The sequence below is a fragment of the Oryctolagus cuniculus genome, chromosome 16 (assembly GCF_964237555.1).
Source record: "Oryctolagus cuniculus chromosome 16, mOryCun1.1, whole genome shotgun sequence".
NCBI lineage: Eukaryota > Metazoa > Chordata > Mammalia > Lagomorpha > Leporidae > Oryctolagus > Oryctolagus cuniculus.
In genome coordinates this window covers 51,700,780-51,713,962 of record NC_091447.1, presented here as the reverse complement: position 1 = coordinate 51,713,962, position 13,183 = coordinate 51,700,780, and the positions used below count along the sequence as shown (strand labels likewise).

Genomic DNA, 13,183 nt, shown 5'->3' with positions numbered 1-13,183 from the left:
ATGTGGGAGACCTGGAAGAAGCTCCTGGCTTCAGATCAGCTCAGCTCTGGCCGTTGTGGCCATCTGGGGAGTGAACCAGCGGATGGAAGACCTCTCTCTGTCTTTCCCTCTCACTGTCTGTAACTCTACCTCTCAAATAAATAAATAAATCTTTTAAAAAAAAAAGATGAAGGTAAAGCATGCATAACACAGCACCTATAATCTTACGTCTATGCTGGTGGGGTTCTGAGGCACTCCAGACACCCTCCCCGGCAAGTGCCCTGCACCGGTGACTACTCCCAAACCTGTCTCCCCAGAAACCGGTGCTTCTGAAACCCTGGCCCTCAGCCCCGGGCACCCCTTCCTCTCCCTGTCTCTGTGAGCTCGGCTGTGGTGGGGCATCCAGCGGCCTCCGCAGTGCTGTCGTGTCTGGGAGTCTGGCTTGTTTCACCCAGCAAGGTGTGACCGCGGGTGCCTGTGCCCCGCCCACTGCCTCCCCGGGGTAACCAAGAGTCCTCCTCCTTGCTTAGCCATCGGCACCCAGGGCCAGCTGTGTCTGAGTCCCGAGTGCAGGGACACTCCCAGTTCTTTGGGACCCTGGGATCGCTGGGTCTCGGAAACCCTGGGTTGGCCTCTGGTTGGCAGGTCCTGGTGGTCCCCACTGTGGCTGCTGTGTGAGCACCTAGGGCTGAGCCATCATGTTGTGTGTGGGGTTCCCAAGCCAGGACCGCAGCGGGGAGGGACCCACGGGCCTTTGCTGCTCCCAGGAAGCAGCCCAGCCCCGTCCAGGCTGCCAGCCAGGTCCTCACCTCTCGGGGTTCTGTGTCAGCAGTGTCTGCCGTGAGGGGCCCGGTGTTGGGGGTCATCTGGAAGAAGGGGTGGCGTGAGCATGGCTCCAGCTGCCCAGGGCCCTGGGACCGTCGGAAGCAGGGCCCCAGGTCAGAGCCCTGGGCCCACGTGGGCTGCAGGGGCTGCTGTCAGGACGAGCTTCTGGGCCGAGTGTGGGGCTGGCTCCCTGCTCGGGTGACGGTGACGGTGACGGCTGAGGCGTCTGTGGTCTGTCCCCACCTGGGCATGGGGCCGGGCTGCACCCGTGCTGCCCTCAGTGCCCCGCGATGCCTCAGGGAACTCCGTCCCTGGGGGAGATGCTGGGCTTTGCCCTTCAGCACTCAGGCTGCCCATGCCGGCGGGGCCCCCGGATCCATGGGGGCGGCGTCTGTCTCACCACCAGTGCCCTAGTGGGAGTGGGCGTCTCAGCTGCCCCCAGCCTCCCCTCCATGCGTCTGCACCTGCCCGGGCCTGGCACTGGCCTCGGGTTTGGGTCGGCCTCCCTTGCCAGTTGTTCCCTGACAGCTGGGCAGGGGGTTGTGGTGGGATGAAAGGCTCTGGGGTCTTTGTGCAGAGGTGAGGAGCTCGAGCAGGGGGCAGGGGTGACGGGCTGCTGGTCAGGCCCTGCAGGACCAGGGTCAGCCCTCCAAGGCCCGTGGGTGTTCCAGGTGTTGAGAGGAAGGTCCGCTGGCTGCCTGGGATGGGCAGACGGCCCTGGAGCCCTCGCCTTGGTCCCAGCAAGGCCCTTGAATGCCCCTGGCAGAGGGGCAGCCCCCAGGGGAGAGCCCCAGCCAGCGGAGCAAGAAGATGGCCAGGGTCTCTGTGCACCTCCCCTGGGCTTCGGCGGCCTCTGCCCCCTGCCAGTCTGTGTGCTCCCGGGGCTTTTTGTCTGGTGTCTTTATTTAAATAGAATTCGGGACAGATCAGTTTTTTTGTTTAACTCTGTGTTTTCACAGATCTGATGTGCTGGTTAGTTTTTCTTCTAGACCAGTAGGAAGTATGTAACTATTCCTCCAATGTTTTCAATTTTTTTAATTTTCTTTTTTTATTTATTTGAAAGGCAGAGACAGGGAGGTTTCCCATCTGCTGGTCCACTCCCCGATGCCCACTACAGCTGTGGCTCAGCCAGGCCAGAGCCGGGAGCCTGGATCTCCAACTGGGTCTCCCAGGCGGGTGGTGGGGCCCAAGCATTGAGCCCTCCCCTGCTGCCTCCCAGGAACCTGGAATTGGAAGTGGAGCCGGGCCCTGAGCTCAGGCACTCCCGCATGGCCGTGGGTGTCCCGAGGGGTGCCCTGCGGGTGCTCGGCCTTTCCCCGCTCCACCTACCGCCTGGGCAAACACCGTGAGGGTGCCAGTGGGCACAGGGCACGTGCCTTGTCACTGCCAGCAGCAGGCAGTCCTCACATGCGAGAGCGAGGCCCAGCATGAGTTGTTCCGGAACATTCTTGCTGCTCAGGCATAGGGCGCACGGGTGGCCCAGGGCAGGCAGGCCTGGGGCTGCCGCTTCATCGACTGCTTTGTGCTGAAGTCACCCTCAACCCCTGTCCCTCCGTTGTCACCAAGCACACCGACCCCACAGGCACGAGGCGGAATGTGCCAGGCCCAGCTGTTCTGCAGCTCCAAGTCAGGCTCTGAACCTTGCAGGGCCCGACGCTGTCAGTCTATGCACGCGTGTGCAGACCTGGACCGACGCCGTCAGTCTGTGTACACGCGTGGCACAGACCTGGACCGACGCCGTCAGTCCGTGTACACGCGTGGTGCAGACCTGGACTGACGCCGTCAGTCTGCGTGCACACATGGCACAGACCTGGACCGGCACTGTCAGTCTATGCACGCATGTGCAGACCTGGACCGACGCCGTCAGTCTGTGTACACGCATGGCACAGACCTGGACCGACGCCGTCAGTCCGTGTACACGCGTGGTGCAGACCTGGACTGACGCCGTCAGTCTGTGTACACACGTGGTGCAGACCTGGACCGGCACTGTCAGTCTATGCACGCGTGGCGCAGACCTGGACCGACGTCGTCAGTCTGTGTACATGCGTGGTACAGACCTGGACTGATGCCGTCAGTCTGTGTACACACGTGGCGCAGACCTGGACCAGCACTGTCAGTCTATGCACGCGTGTGCAGACCTGGACCGATGCCATCAGTCTGTGTACACGCATGGCACAGACCTGGACTGACGTCGTCAGTCTGTGTACACGTGTGGCGCAGACCTGGACCGACGTCGTCAGTCTGTGTACACACGTGGCACAGACCTGGACCGACACTGTCAGTCTGTGCACGCATGGCGCAGACCTGGACCGACGCCGTCAGTCTGTGTACACACGTGGCGCAGACCTGGACCGGCACTGTCAGTCTATGCATGCGTGGCGCAGACCTGGACCGACGTCGTCAGTCTGTGTACATGCGTGGCACAGACCTGGACTGACGCCGTCAGTCTGTGTACACACGTGGCGCAGACCTGGACTGGCACTGTCAGTCTATGCACGCGTGTGCAGACCTGGACCGACGCCGTCAGTCTGTGTACACGCGTGGCACAGACCTGGACCGATGCCGTCAGTCTGTGTACACGCGTGGTGCAGACCTGGACTGACGTCAGTCTGTGTACACGCGTGGCACAGACCTGGACCGACGCCATCAGTCTGTGTACACGCATGGTGCAGACCTGGACTGATGTCGTCAGTCTGTGTACACACGTGGCACAGACCTGGACCGGCACTGTCAGTCTATGCAAGCGTGGCGCAGACCTGGACCGACGCCGTCAGTCCGTGTACACACGTGGCACAGACCTGGACCGACACTGTCAGTCTGTGCACGCATGGCGCAGACCTGGACTGACGCCGTCAGTCTGTGTACACGCATGGTGCAGACCTGGACAGACGTCAGTCTGTGTACATGCGTGGTGCAGACCTGGACTGACGTCGTCAGTCCGTGTACACGTGTGGTGCAGACCTGGACCGACGCCGTCAGTCTGTGTACATGCATGACACAGACCTGGACCAACACTGTCAGTCTGTGCACGCGTGGCGCAGACCTGGACCAACGCTGTCAGTCTGTGTACACGCATGGTGCAGACCTGGACCGACGTCGTCAGTCTGTGTACATGCGTGGTACAGACCTGGACCGACGCCGTCAGTCTGTGTACACACGTGGCGCAGACCTGGACCGGCACTGTCAGTCTATGCACGCGTGGCGCAGACCTGGACCGACGCCATCAGTCTGTGTACACGCATGGCACAGACCTGGACCGACGCCGTCAGTCTGTGTACACGCGTGGTACAGACCTGGACCAACGTCGTCAGTCTGTGTACATGCGTGGCACAGACCTGGACCGACACTGTCAGTCTGTGCATGCGTGGCGCAGACCTGGACCGACGCGTCAGTCTGTGTACACGCGTGGCGCAGACCTGGACCAATGCCATCAGTCTGTGCACACGTGTGGCACAGACCTGGACCAACGCTGTCAGTCTGTGCACGTGTGTGGTGCAGACCTGGACCAATGCCGTCAGTCTGTGCACACGTGTGGCACAGACCTGGACCAACGCTGTCAGTCTGTGCACGTGTGTGGTGCAGACCTGGACCAATGCCGTCAGTCTGTGTACACGTGTGGTGCAGACCTGGACCGACTCCGTCTGTGTACACGCGTGGCACAGACCTGGACTGATGCTGTCAGTCTGTGTACACGCGTGGCACAGACCTGGACCGATGCCATCAGTCTGTGCACACGTGTGGCACAGACCTGGACCGACGCCGTCAGTCTGCTCACATGTGTGGCGCAGACCCGGAGGCTGAGGCTGCGGGAGGCCTGTGGCCATCGTGTCCTCTCCCAGGTCACGCTCCGTGGGCTCCTGTCTGGGGCTGTGCTGGGTGAGCCCCTCCTGCGGGGCACCCAGGCAGGCAGCTGAGGCTGCAGGAAGGGCAGGGGCGCTGCCAGAGGCCTGCGGACGCCGGCGTCAGGGCTCTGCCCTCGGCCACGCCCCTGGGCCCTCCTCATACTGCAGGCAGCCCCGGGGGCCCTGAGGTGGGCAGGGAGCAGTGCCCGGCTCCCAGCCGCCGCTCATGACTTCTCTGTGCCCGCAGTGCGTCTCCACGACAGCATCTCCGAGGAGGGCTTCCACTACCTGGTCTTCGATCTGTGAGTGTCCGAGTGGGGACCCTGCAGCACCCCCGGTGTTGGCCCCAGCAGGGTCCCACGCTCCCCTCTCCTTGGCTTTGCACTGGGTTTGCTGAGTCCCATGGGGCTGGGCCCCTGCACCACAGAGAGCAGCTGCAGGACACAGCGGGTGGGCGGAGGGGAGGGGAGCACCCCCAGGACAGTCGGGTTCATTCGCCACCTCTCCTGTTGCGCGTCTGTGCATGCCTGTGGCCAGCAAGTGTGTGCGTCCATCTGTGGGCTGGTGTGTGTGTGTGCACGTGTGTGTGTGCACAGGTGCCCGTGGGCTAGTGTGTGTGTGTGTGTGCACCTGCCCGCCTGTGGGCAGTCGCTGAGTGAGGAGGCGTCTGGGCCACTGCCACCTCTCACTTCCTGCTGGATTTAGAAGCGGTGATGTCATCTCCCTCCCGCTCACAGCTCCTGCTGAGCAGCTATATTTAGCTGTCCTGAGTCGGTGCCAAGGACCCTGGGCTGAGCAGGCCATAGCTGTGGGAAGCCCCTGTGGCCTCCAAGCAATAGCCAGGCTGGGGAAGCCCGCCTGGTGCGGTTGTCATGGTTACCCCATGCCCTGTCGGCAGAACTGGATCAGTGCAGCAGGAGAGGCCCCCTGGTCAGGAGAGGCTGGGCAGTCCCTGCAGGAACTTGGTCACCTCTCTGTCCCCTGTGTGAGTCCCATAGGACCACAGCTGGGTGACCAGGGCTGCTGGGGCAGAAGCTGTGCCCTGAAACGCGTGTCTCTCAGGCAGGGAGGTTGCTCGCCCCGCCCTGGGTGCCCTGAGCTGGGGCTGGCCCTGCCTGGGGCCCCTGGGGACCAGCGGATGACTGAATGTGTTTCTGGAGCTGCGAAGGGGAGGGGGTGGTGTGTGCTCATGTGTGTATGTGCCCACGTGGGAGGCTGCTGTGCCTCCTGGCTGGCCCGGCACACACTTGTGTTCTGGCAGGAGAGCCTTGGAGGGCTCTGAGTCTACAGGGGCTCTACCCCCCACCCAGACCCCTGGGCCCTGCACCAGGGAGGTGCTGCCCGGCCCGTCCTGGCTGAGCCGCTCTGCGGGCCCTGTTGTACACCTGTGTGCATGTGTGTGGTGCTGCCATGCCTGGGCACGGGGGCCTTGCCTACGTCTACACAGCCAGAGGAAGGAGGCTCCTCGTGTCCTGTGGCAAAAGGGAAGGGGACGGAGGTGGCCTTGGCAGGCTGTGCAGGCTCAGCTTTCTGAGCACACCTGGCCCAGCCCAGCTCAGGCGGTGTCCTTGGGCTGCAGCCCGGCTGCCTGGTGGCCTTTCTGCCACTGTCCAGTGCCTGGACTCCAGGTCCACAGAGCCTGCTCTGGGCCGCACACGCTGAGGCCTGGAGAGCTCACCCCCAGCACTGGGGAGGTCAGCTCTCATGTGGGCTGGGGCTGGGCACTCACCTGTGATGATGGTGATACACACATGTGCACACAGGCACACACAGACGCAGAGACACGTCCACATGCACATGTGTGCACACTGACACATGGATACAGAGACACACATCCACATGCACATGTGTGCACACAGACACAGAGACACGCGTCCACATGCACGTGTGTTCACACGGACACAGAGACACGCGTCCACATGCACTGTGTTCACACGGACACAGAGACACATCCACATGCACGTGTGTTCACACAGAGGCACACATCCACATGCATGTGTGTTCACATGGACACAGAGACACACGTCCACATGCACGTGTGTTCACACAGACACAGAGACACGCGTCCACATGCATATGTGTGCAGACCAGCACACATGCACACAGACATGCATCCACATGCACATGGAGACACACGTCCACATACACATGGGTGCACACGGACACAGAGACACGTCCACATGCACGTGTGTGCAGACCAGCACACATGCACACAGACATGCATCCACGTGCACACAGAGACACGTTCACACACACATGTGTGCACACGGACACAGAGACACACATCCACATGCACATGTATGCACACGGACACAGAGACACGTGTCCACATGCATGTGTGTGCAGACCAGCACACATGAAGTCAGACATGCATCCACGTGCACACGGAGACACACGCCCACATACACATGGGTGCACACGGACACATGGATACAGAGACATGTGTCCACATGCACATGTGTGCACACGGACTCAGAAACACACACACATCCACATGCATGTGTGTGCACACGGACACAGAGACACAGAGACACATCCACATACACATGTGTGCACACAGAAACAGAGACACGGTAGGGAGCTGCCCAGGACAGCGGCCTCTCCCGGCCCTGCCCTGCCTCGGTGGCACCGCCCTCAGCCTCACTCCTCCAGAGGCCGTGCGCATCCTCACCCTGAGGGCTGCTGGGACCTCCCTGGCGTGGCTTTTCACTCCTCAGGCCCGGGCCAGTCCTTGCTGCGGGCCAGCCCAGCCCTGGGTGCCAGGCACCAAAGTGAGGACGACCAGAGCCTCCCCCTGCAGAAGGGGTGAGGGCTGAAGTGCAGGTGGACTAGCCAGAAGGAGGGTGCCCTCAGGTGCCCGCATGCACAGGGCACCCCCAGCCCTCAGGGCCGGAGCCTCTGCGGGGGGTGGGGCACGGGTCCTGGGCAGATCCAGTGGCTGAGTAGGGGAGGGGTGGGCAAACCCAGGGGCTGCGCCTGTCCCCTCCCTTGCCTTCTGTGCCATGCCACATTGCCTGTCCTTGGGCCCCTGGCAGCCCAGACCCTTTGGGGTCCTCATGGCCTGCCCTGGGGTCTGCCCTGATCATGAGACCGTGCCCTGGGAGGGGCCAGGGCAGGAGGGGGGTGCACAGAGGCTCCCCTCGGTTCTCCTGTGAGCTCCACGAGACAGCCAGCCCCTCCCCCACGGTGCTGGCCCTGGGGATGGAGTTGGGGAGGGGAGTCCGAGCTCAGACTGGGAGTTAGCGTCACAGGCCCCGGGCACAGCGCTCCAGTCTCCTGCACTGCGGTCTCTGGGGAAGTCCTTGGCCCCTTGGGAGCAGTTCCCTTGTCTGCAAGTGGGGGATAACAGTGCCAGCGTCATGCGTGATTGTGAGCAGGTGAATGGTACGTGTCATCACTCAGTTCCAGGTGACATTGGTCATAGGGCAGAGGTAGGGATGGTGGTGATGAAGGTGATGAAGGTGATGGTGATGTGGTGGTGTAGATGAAGATGGTAATGGTGGCGGTGATTATGGTAATGTGATGTTAATGGTGGTGGTGGGGATGAAGGTGATGATGGTGATGTTAATGGTGGTATTGGTGGTGATGAAGGTGATGGTGATGTTAATGGTGGTGATGATGATGGTAATGTGATGTTAATGGTGGTGGTGGTGATGAAGGTGATGATGATGATGATGGTGATGGTGGTGATGTTAATGGTGGTGTTGGTGGTGGTGACGTTAATGGTGGTGATGATGATGGTAATGTGATGTTAACGGTGGTGGTGGTGATGAAGGTGATGATGATGGTGATGTGACATTAATGGTGGTGATGATGATGGTAATGTGATGTTAACGGTGGTGGTGGTGATGAAGGCGATGATGATGGTGATGGTGAAGTTAGTGGTGGTGTTGGTGGTGGTGGTGATGAAGGTGATGGAGGGGACAGGATCCATGATCCCGTATGTTTCTCACTCAGGGTCACTGGTGGGGAGCTCTTTGAAGACATTGTGGCGAGAGAGTACTACAGCGAGGCTGATGCCAGGTGGGTGCAGAGCCTGCCTTCCTTGCTGTCCCTCCCTCAGCCCTACTCCTGCCCCCCTTAATCCTTGGCCAGTCCTGAGCAGGCTCCTCCGTTCCTCCCACAGCCCTTGGAGGGAAGCCAAGTGGACGTGTTGAGCTGTCAGGGCAACCTGAGTGTCCCTGAGCAGAGTGGGGTGGCCTGGGGGCCCAGGGCCTGCTGTGTGTCCCTGGGTGGGCACTTAGAGGCCTTGGAGGGGCAGGCAGCAGCCGGAGGGCCGTCCTCCCACCCATCCCTTCCCTGGGCCATCTCATTCCCCAGCCACGACACGCACTGCTACCTCCCAACACTTTTCCCAGAAAGCTGGGCCAGGTGCCACCTTCCCCGGGCTCTCCCACAGTCCCCTCACTGTCCCCTCAGGCCCACCCAGCCCGGGCGTGCTGCCAAGGCTGGCTAGCAGCCAGCACTGCGCCAGGCAGGGTGGGGGACGCACAGGCCACCTGCATCCCTGCTCAGCACACCCAGGGCCCTGCTGTGGGAGGTGACTGAGGGGCGCTGATGCCATCCGGGCTGGGGCCTCCCGGGGCACCCGAGGGCAGCCCTTCCCTCCACCGGCCCTCGCTGGGATGGAAAGTGTGAGGGGCTCGGAGACAGCTGGGTGTGGTGTGGCTGCCAAGGCCAGGCGGAGGGGTGGCTGGTGTCAGCCGGGGAGGTGACCGCTACCTGTGCCTGCTGGGTGCACGCCTGACCGGCGACAGTGCATCCCAGGCTGCACAGCCCTGCCCCACGGGCTCTGCCTTTGAAGAAGACACGGGGATGGGGGTCTCCCCCAGGCGCTGTTCTGTGGAGTTTAGGTCTTTCATCTTCTCCAAACTCTTCAATGAGTGTGTACTAGCTTCTTAGTAGGGAAAACGAGGGTTCTTTAGGGGGAGCGGCTCTCTGTGACTTGCCCCTACCTGTCGCCACAGGAGGGTGCGAGGGTCCAGGCTGGCTGTGGTGGAGGAGGGGGCTCCCCTGGGCCCCAGCCCCCAAAGGGTACAGCCTCCGGCTTTTTCTAAGGCTCCTGGAGGAGGGGCCTGTTTTTCTTTTTTTAAAAAATTTATTTATTTGAAAGAGTTACAGAGAGAGAGGTAGAGGCAGAGAGAGAGGTCTTCCATCCACTGGTTCACTCCCCAAATGGTCGAAACGGTCAGACCTGCGCCAACCTGAAACCAGGAGCCAGGAGCTTCTTCCAGGTCTCCCACGCAGGTGCAGGGGCCCTAGGACTTGGGCCATCCTCTACTGCTTTCCCAGGCCACAGCAGAGAGCCGGATCAGAAGAGGAGCAGCCGGGTCTTAAACCGAAGCCTATATGGGATGCCGTTGCTGCAGGCCAGGGCATTAACCTGCTGTGGCACAGCGCCAGCCCAGGGCCTTGTATTTTACAAAACTGCCTGCACACATTCGGTCCCCACTGAGTGGAGGCTTTCTGTGTGGTCTCCTTGCAAGAAAAGAAGCCCCCACACCCCGCTCTGAAACACTGGTTGGAGCTACACAGAGCCGGTGCTGCCTGCCGCCTGGGCGTCCCAGACACCTGCAGAGACTGTGTGTGTGTGCGTGTGTGTGTGTGTGTGTGGCCTGGGCTGGGCCCAGTGCTCTCCGGGGCAGCCTGGCGCCTCCCCTCCTCACACGGGACTGCACCTGCCCAGGGCCTGCCACTCTCCCTCTTCTGCAGCACCTGCGCATGCCCCGCCTCCACCCCCCCGCCCCGTCCCCCACGCCCCTCCCCGTGTCTTTCAGCCCTGGGCCCATCTTGCCCTCTGAGTGGCCTGGGCTCCCCCTGTTTGGGGGTACAAAGGAGATGCCTGGCGTGTGCAGACTCCCCCAGTGCTGGGGCCCTCAGGCAGAGGCCAGAGGAAGGGGGACAGGTGGCCACCTTGGCCACTCGGTAGTGTCAGCCTCTGGCCTGTCGCGGGCGGCCTCGGCCTCCCTCCTTGTGCCCCCCCTTCTCACGCTGTGTCCGATGGGCTTGGCTTCCCCCGCAGGGAGCCCTGCATGCCCGGACCCCAGGGCCCCTACCTGGGACCCCAGTGGCCTCAGTGGGCTCAGTGGGGAGAGCTGGGGTTTTCCAAAGTCCTCAGGAGTTGCTTGGGCTTTTCGGGTCCCAGAACCTCCGGCAAACTGCAGAGTTAGGGAGCCCCTCCCTGCATCCCCCACCGGGGCTCTCAGGTAGAGGGCACCCTGGCTCTTTGGAGCTGGCCCAGGAGACCCGGGGCTCTGGGCTGGGTTCTCTCCATTTTCTCTCCCAGCCCTGCTGCCTGTCGGAGCTCCAGTACAGGGTGCTGGGGGCGGGGCAGTGTAAGGGGGGGGCAGCGGCTTGGGACCTGTTGGGGGGTGGGGCAGTGATTTTGGAGGTTGAGGCATGGAGAGGGAAAGGAAGCCTTGTGGACAGCCCTGCCCAGGGCCAGCCTCAGCCCCTGGGAGGGTCACGTGGAGCCCCCTGCTCACTGCCTTATGGAGAAGGGTGTCTCAGGCTCAGCCCCAGTAGCCCCGGCGCGTGTCCTGGAGGCCAAGGCATCTGGGGTGGCAAGGGACTGCCCTGCCAGCCCTTGGCCACACTGACACTCAGGCTCCGCGGGGGCCTCTCCCTTAGCCCAACCTCGGCTTCCTGCGCCCCACCAGCCTCAGGCACGGTCACCCCAGTAGGGTTGCACGGCTGCAACTCTGGGGGAAGAAAGTCAGGTTCGCAGCCGTTGACCAGCTGGCCAGAGAGGGTGGGCTGCTGGAGGGTCAGGGCAGGACATCAGCTCACCCTCCTGCCGCCGTTGGGACGGGTGGGTCCTGCAGGGATCTGCCTGCGCCTCCCACACCTGACCTAGAGGGACCACGAGGGGACCCCGGCAGGTGGGCTTCAGGCAGCCTGTAGCAGGTGCCCCCGGCCCAGCTGGGGGTCTCCATGGTTGTGGCTACTTCTCCCTGCGGCGTTGGGCTGTCCCTGGGTGGGCAGCCTGGCTCCAGGGGCAGCAGGAGGCGGGGGAGGCAGGCTGAGGCTGCAATGCACTCAGAGCTGGGAGGCCCTGGGCTGGCCGTGCACAGCAGTGGTGCCGGGGAGGTGCCCCAGGGCAGGCAGCTCAGAGACCCCGCCTCCAGCCCTGCTGCTGGGAGCTGCCGGGAGACCAGCGGGAGGGCGGAGAAGCAGGGCCCTGGGTTCCCGCTGCTCCTGCAGACCCCAGGAGCTGGGCGGGGCAGCCCGTGCAGCCAGGGAGACCTCAGTTTACCCAAATGAAGCGACAGGCACATGCCCGGTCCTGGGGGCGCCCCCTGCACCCCGGGCCCTGGCTCTGGCCGCTGCAGCTCTTCCCTGCCGTGGTTTCCCCTCCCTCTTGCCCACACGCCTTGCCATGCCTCCCTCCCAAGGGTCAGAAGTGGCTGTGTGGGTCGGGGAGGGGGCGCTGAGCATGGGGGTGTCCTGTGGGAGTCACAGCTGGCCTTGGGAGGGAGGGAGGAGCCCGCGGCCCCTCCTGCCGGCTTCCACACCCGCTCCCTGGAGCCCCAGCCCGGAGGCCACGCCCCAGCACCCCCCCCCCCCAGCACTAACCCTCCTGCTGTCTGCCACAGTCACTGCATTCAGCAGATCCTGGAGGCTGTGCTGCACTGTCACCAAATGGGGGTCGTCCACAGAGACCTCAAGGTGAGTGCCCGCCCCACACCTGGCCAGGTGTCTAAGCGGAGCTGCGAGGCCAGCCAGGGCCGAGTGGGGCTGCAGGACACAGGCACATGGGTGTGCACGCACGGAGGAGTGTGTGCCGTCTGTGACGTGTGTGTGTGCAGTGGGCATTGTGCACTGCATGGAGGGATGCGTGTGTGTGTGTGATGTGGGTGCACACGTGTGCATGGGCTGTCTGTGCACTGTGTGTCCGTGTGTGGGTACATGTGTGCCTTGGTGCATGTGCACCCGTGAGTCTGCGTGTGTGCATGTGGGCGGGGCGTCTGCTCACGTCCCTTCCGGCGCCTCCAGCCCAGGGCCGGGGAGGGCAGTCTTCAGAAATGGGCCTGTTGACCAGCGTGCACTCAGGTTCTCACCTCCTGGGCTCCTGTCCAGACTCAGCCCGACAGGGGCGTGTGGCAGGTGCCGGCAGCCGGCTCCCCCTGCCAACTCCTGCCAGCCTCTTCACAGCTCGGATGCTCTGTGCACAAGGTTTGTCACCCCAGGGCACAGGGCGGGCTGTCACCCTCCCCTCTCCTCCTGCCTCTCTCCCGCTTCCTTGCCTCCAGCCTCCTGCTCTGCCCCCTCAGCCCACCTTCTCTAGGGTCTGGCTCGGCCAGAGGCTGTGTGGACCCCAGGGCCCCGGCCCCAGCATGCCCAAGGCTAGCTTTCCACAGGGGTTGTACCGGGTGAGGTCAGACTTTCTGTCCGTCGTTGAAAAGATTATTTATTTTCATTTTATTTGAGAGACAGAGAGCTCTTCCATCTGCTGGTCCACTCTCCACCTGCCCACCACAGCCAAGGCTGGGCCAGGCCGAAGACGGGAGCCCAGAACTCCATCTGGGTCTCCCACG

At 62.7% G+C, this 13,183-nt stretch overlaps 1 protein-coding gene across 12 annotated transcripts in view; it reads left to right on the top strand.

Moving 5' to 3' along the window:
• The window catches only part of CAMK2B (calcium/calmodulin dependent protein kinase II beta), a 77,130-nt gene that overhangs the window by 43,628 nt on the left and 20,319 nt on the right, over positions 1 to 13,183 (top strand). For all 12 annotated transcript variants that reach the window (XM_051853040.2, XM_051853045.2, XM_051853044.2 and 9 more), the window contains exons 4-6: positions 4,894 to 4,948; positions 8,604 to 8,669; positions 12,242 to 12,314. In XM_051853040.2, the coding sequence (XP_051709000.2) occupies positions 4,894 to 4,948; positions 8,604 to 8,669; positions 12,242 to 12,314 (194 nt within the window). The remainder of the gene's footprint in view (positions 1 to 4,893; positions 4,949 to 8,603; positions 8,670 to 12,241; positions 12,315 to 13,183) is intronic.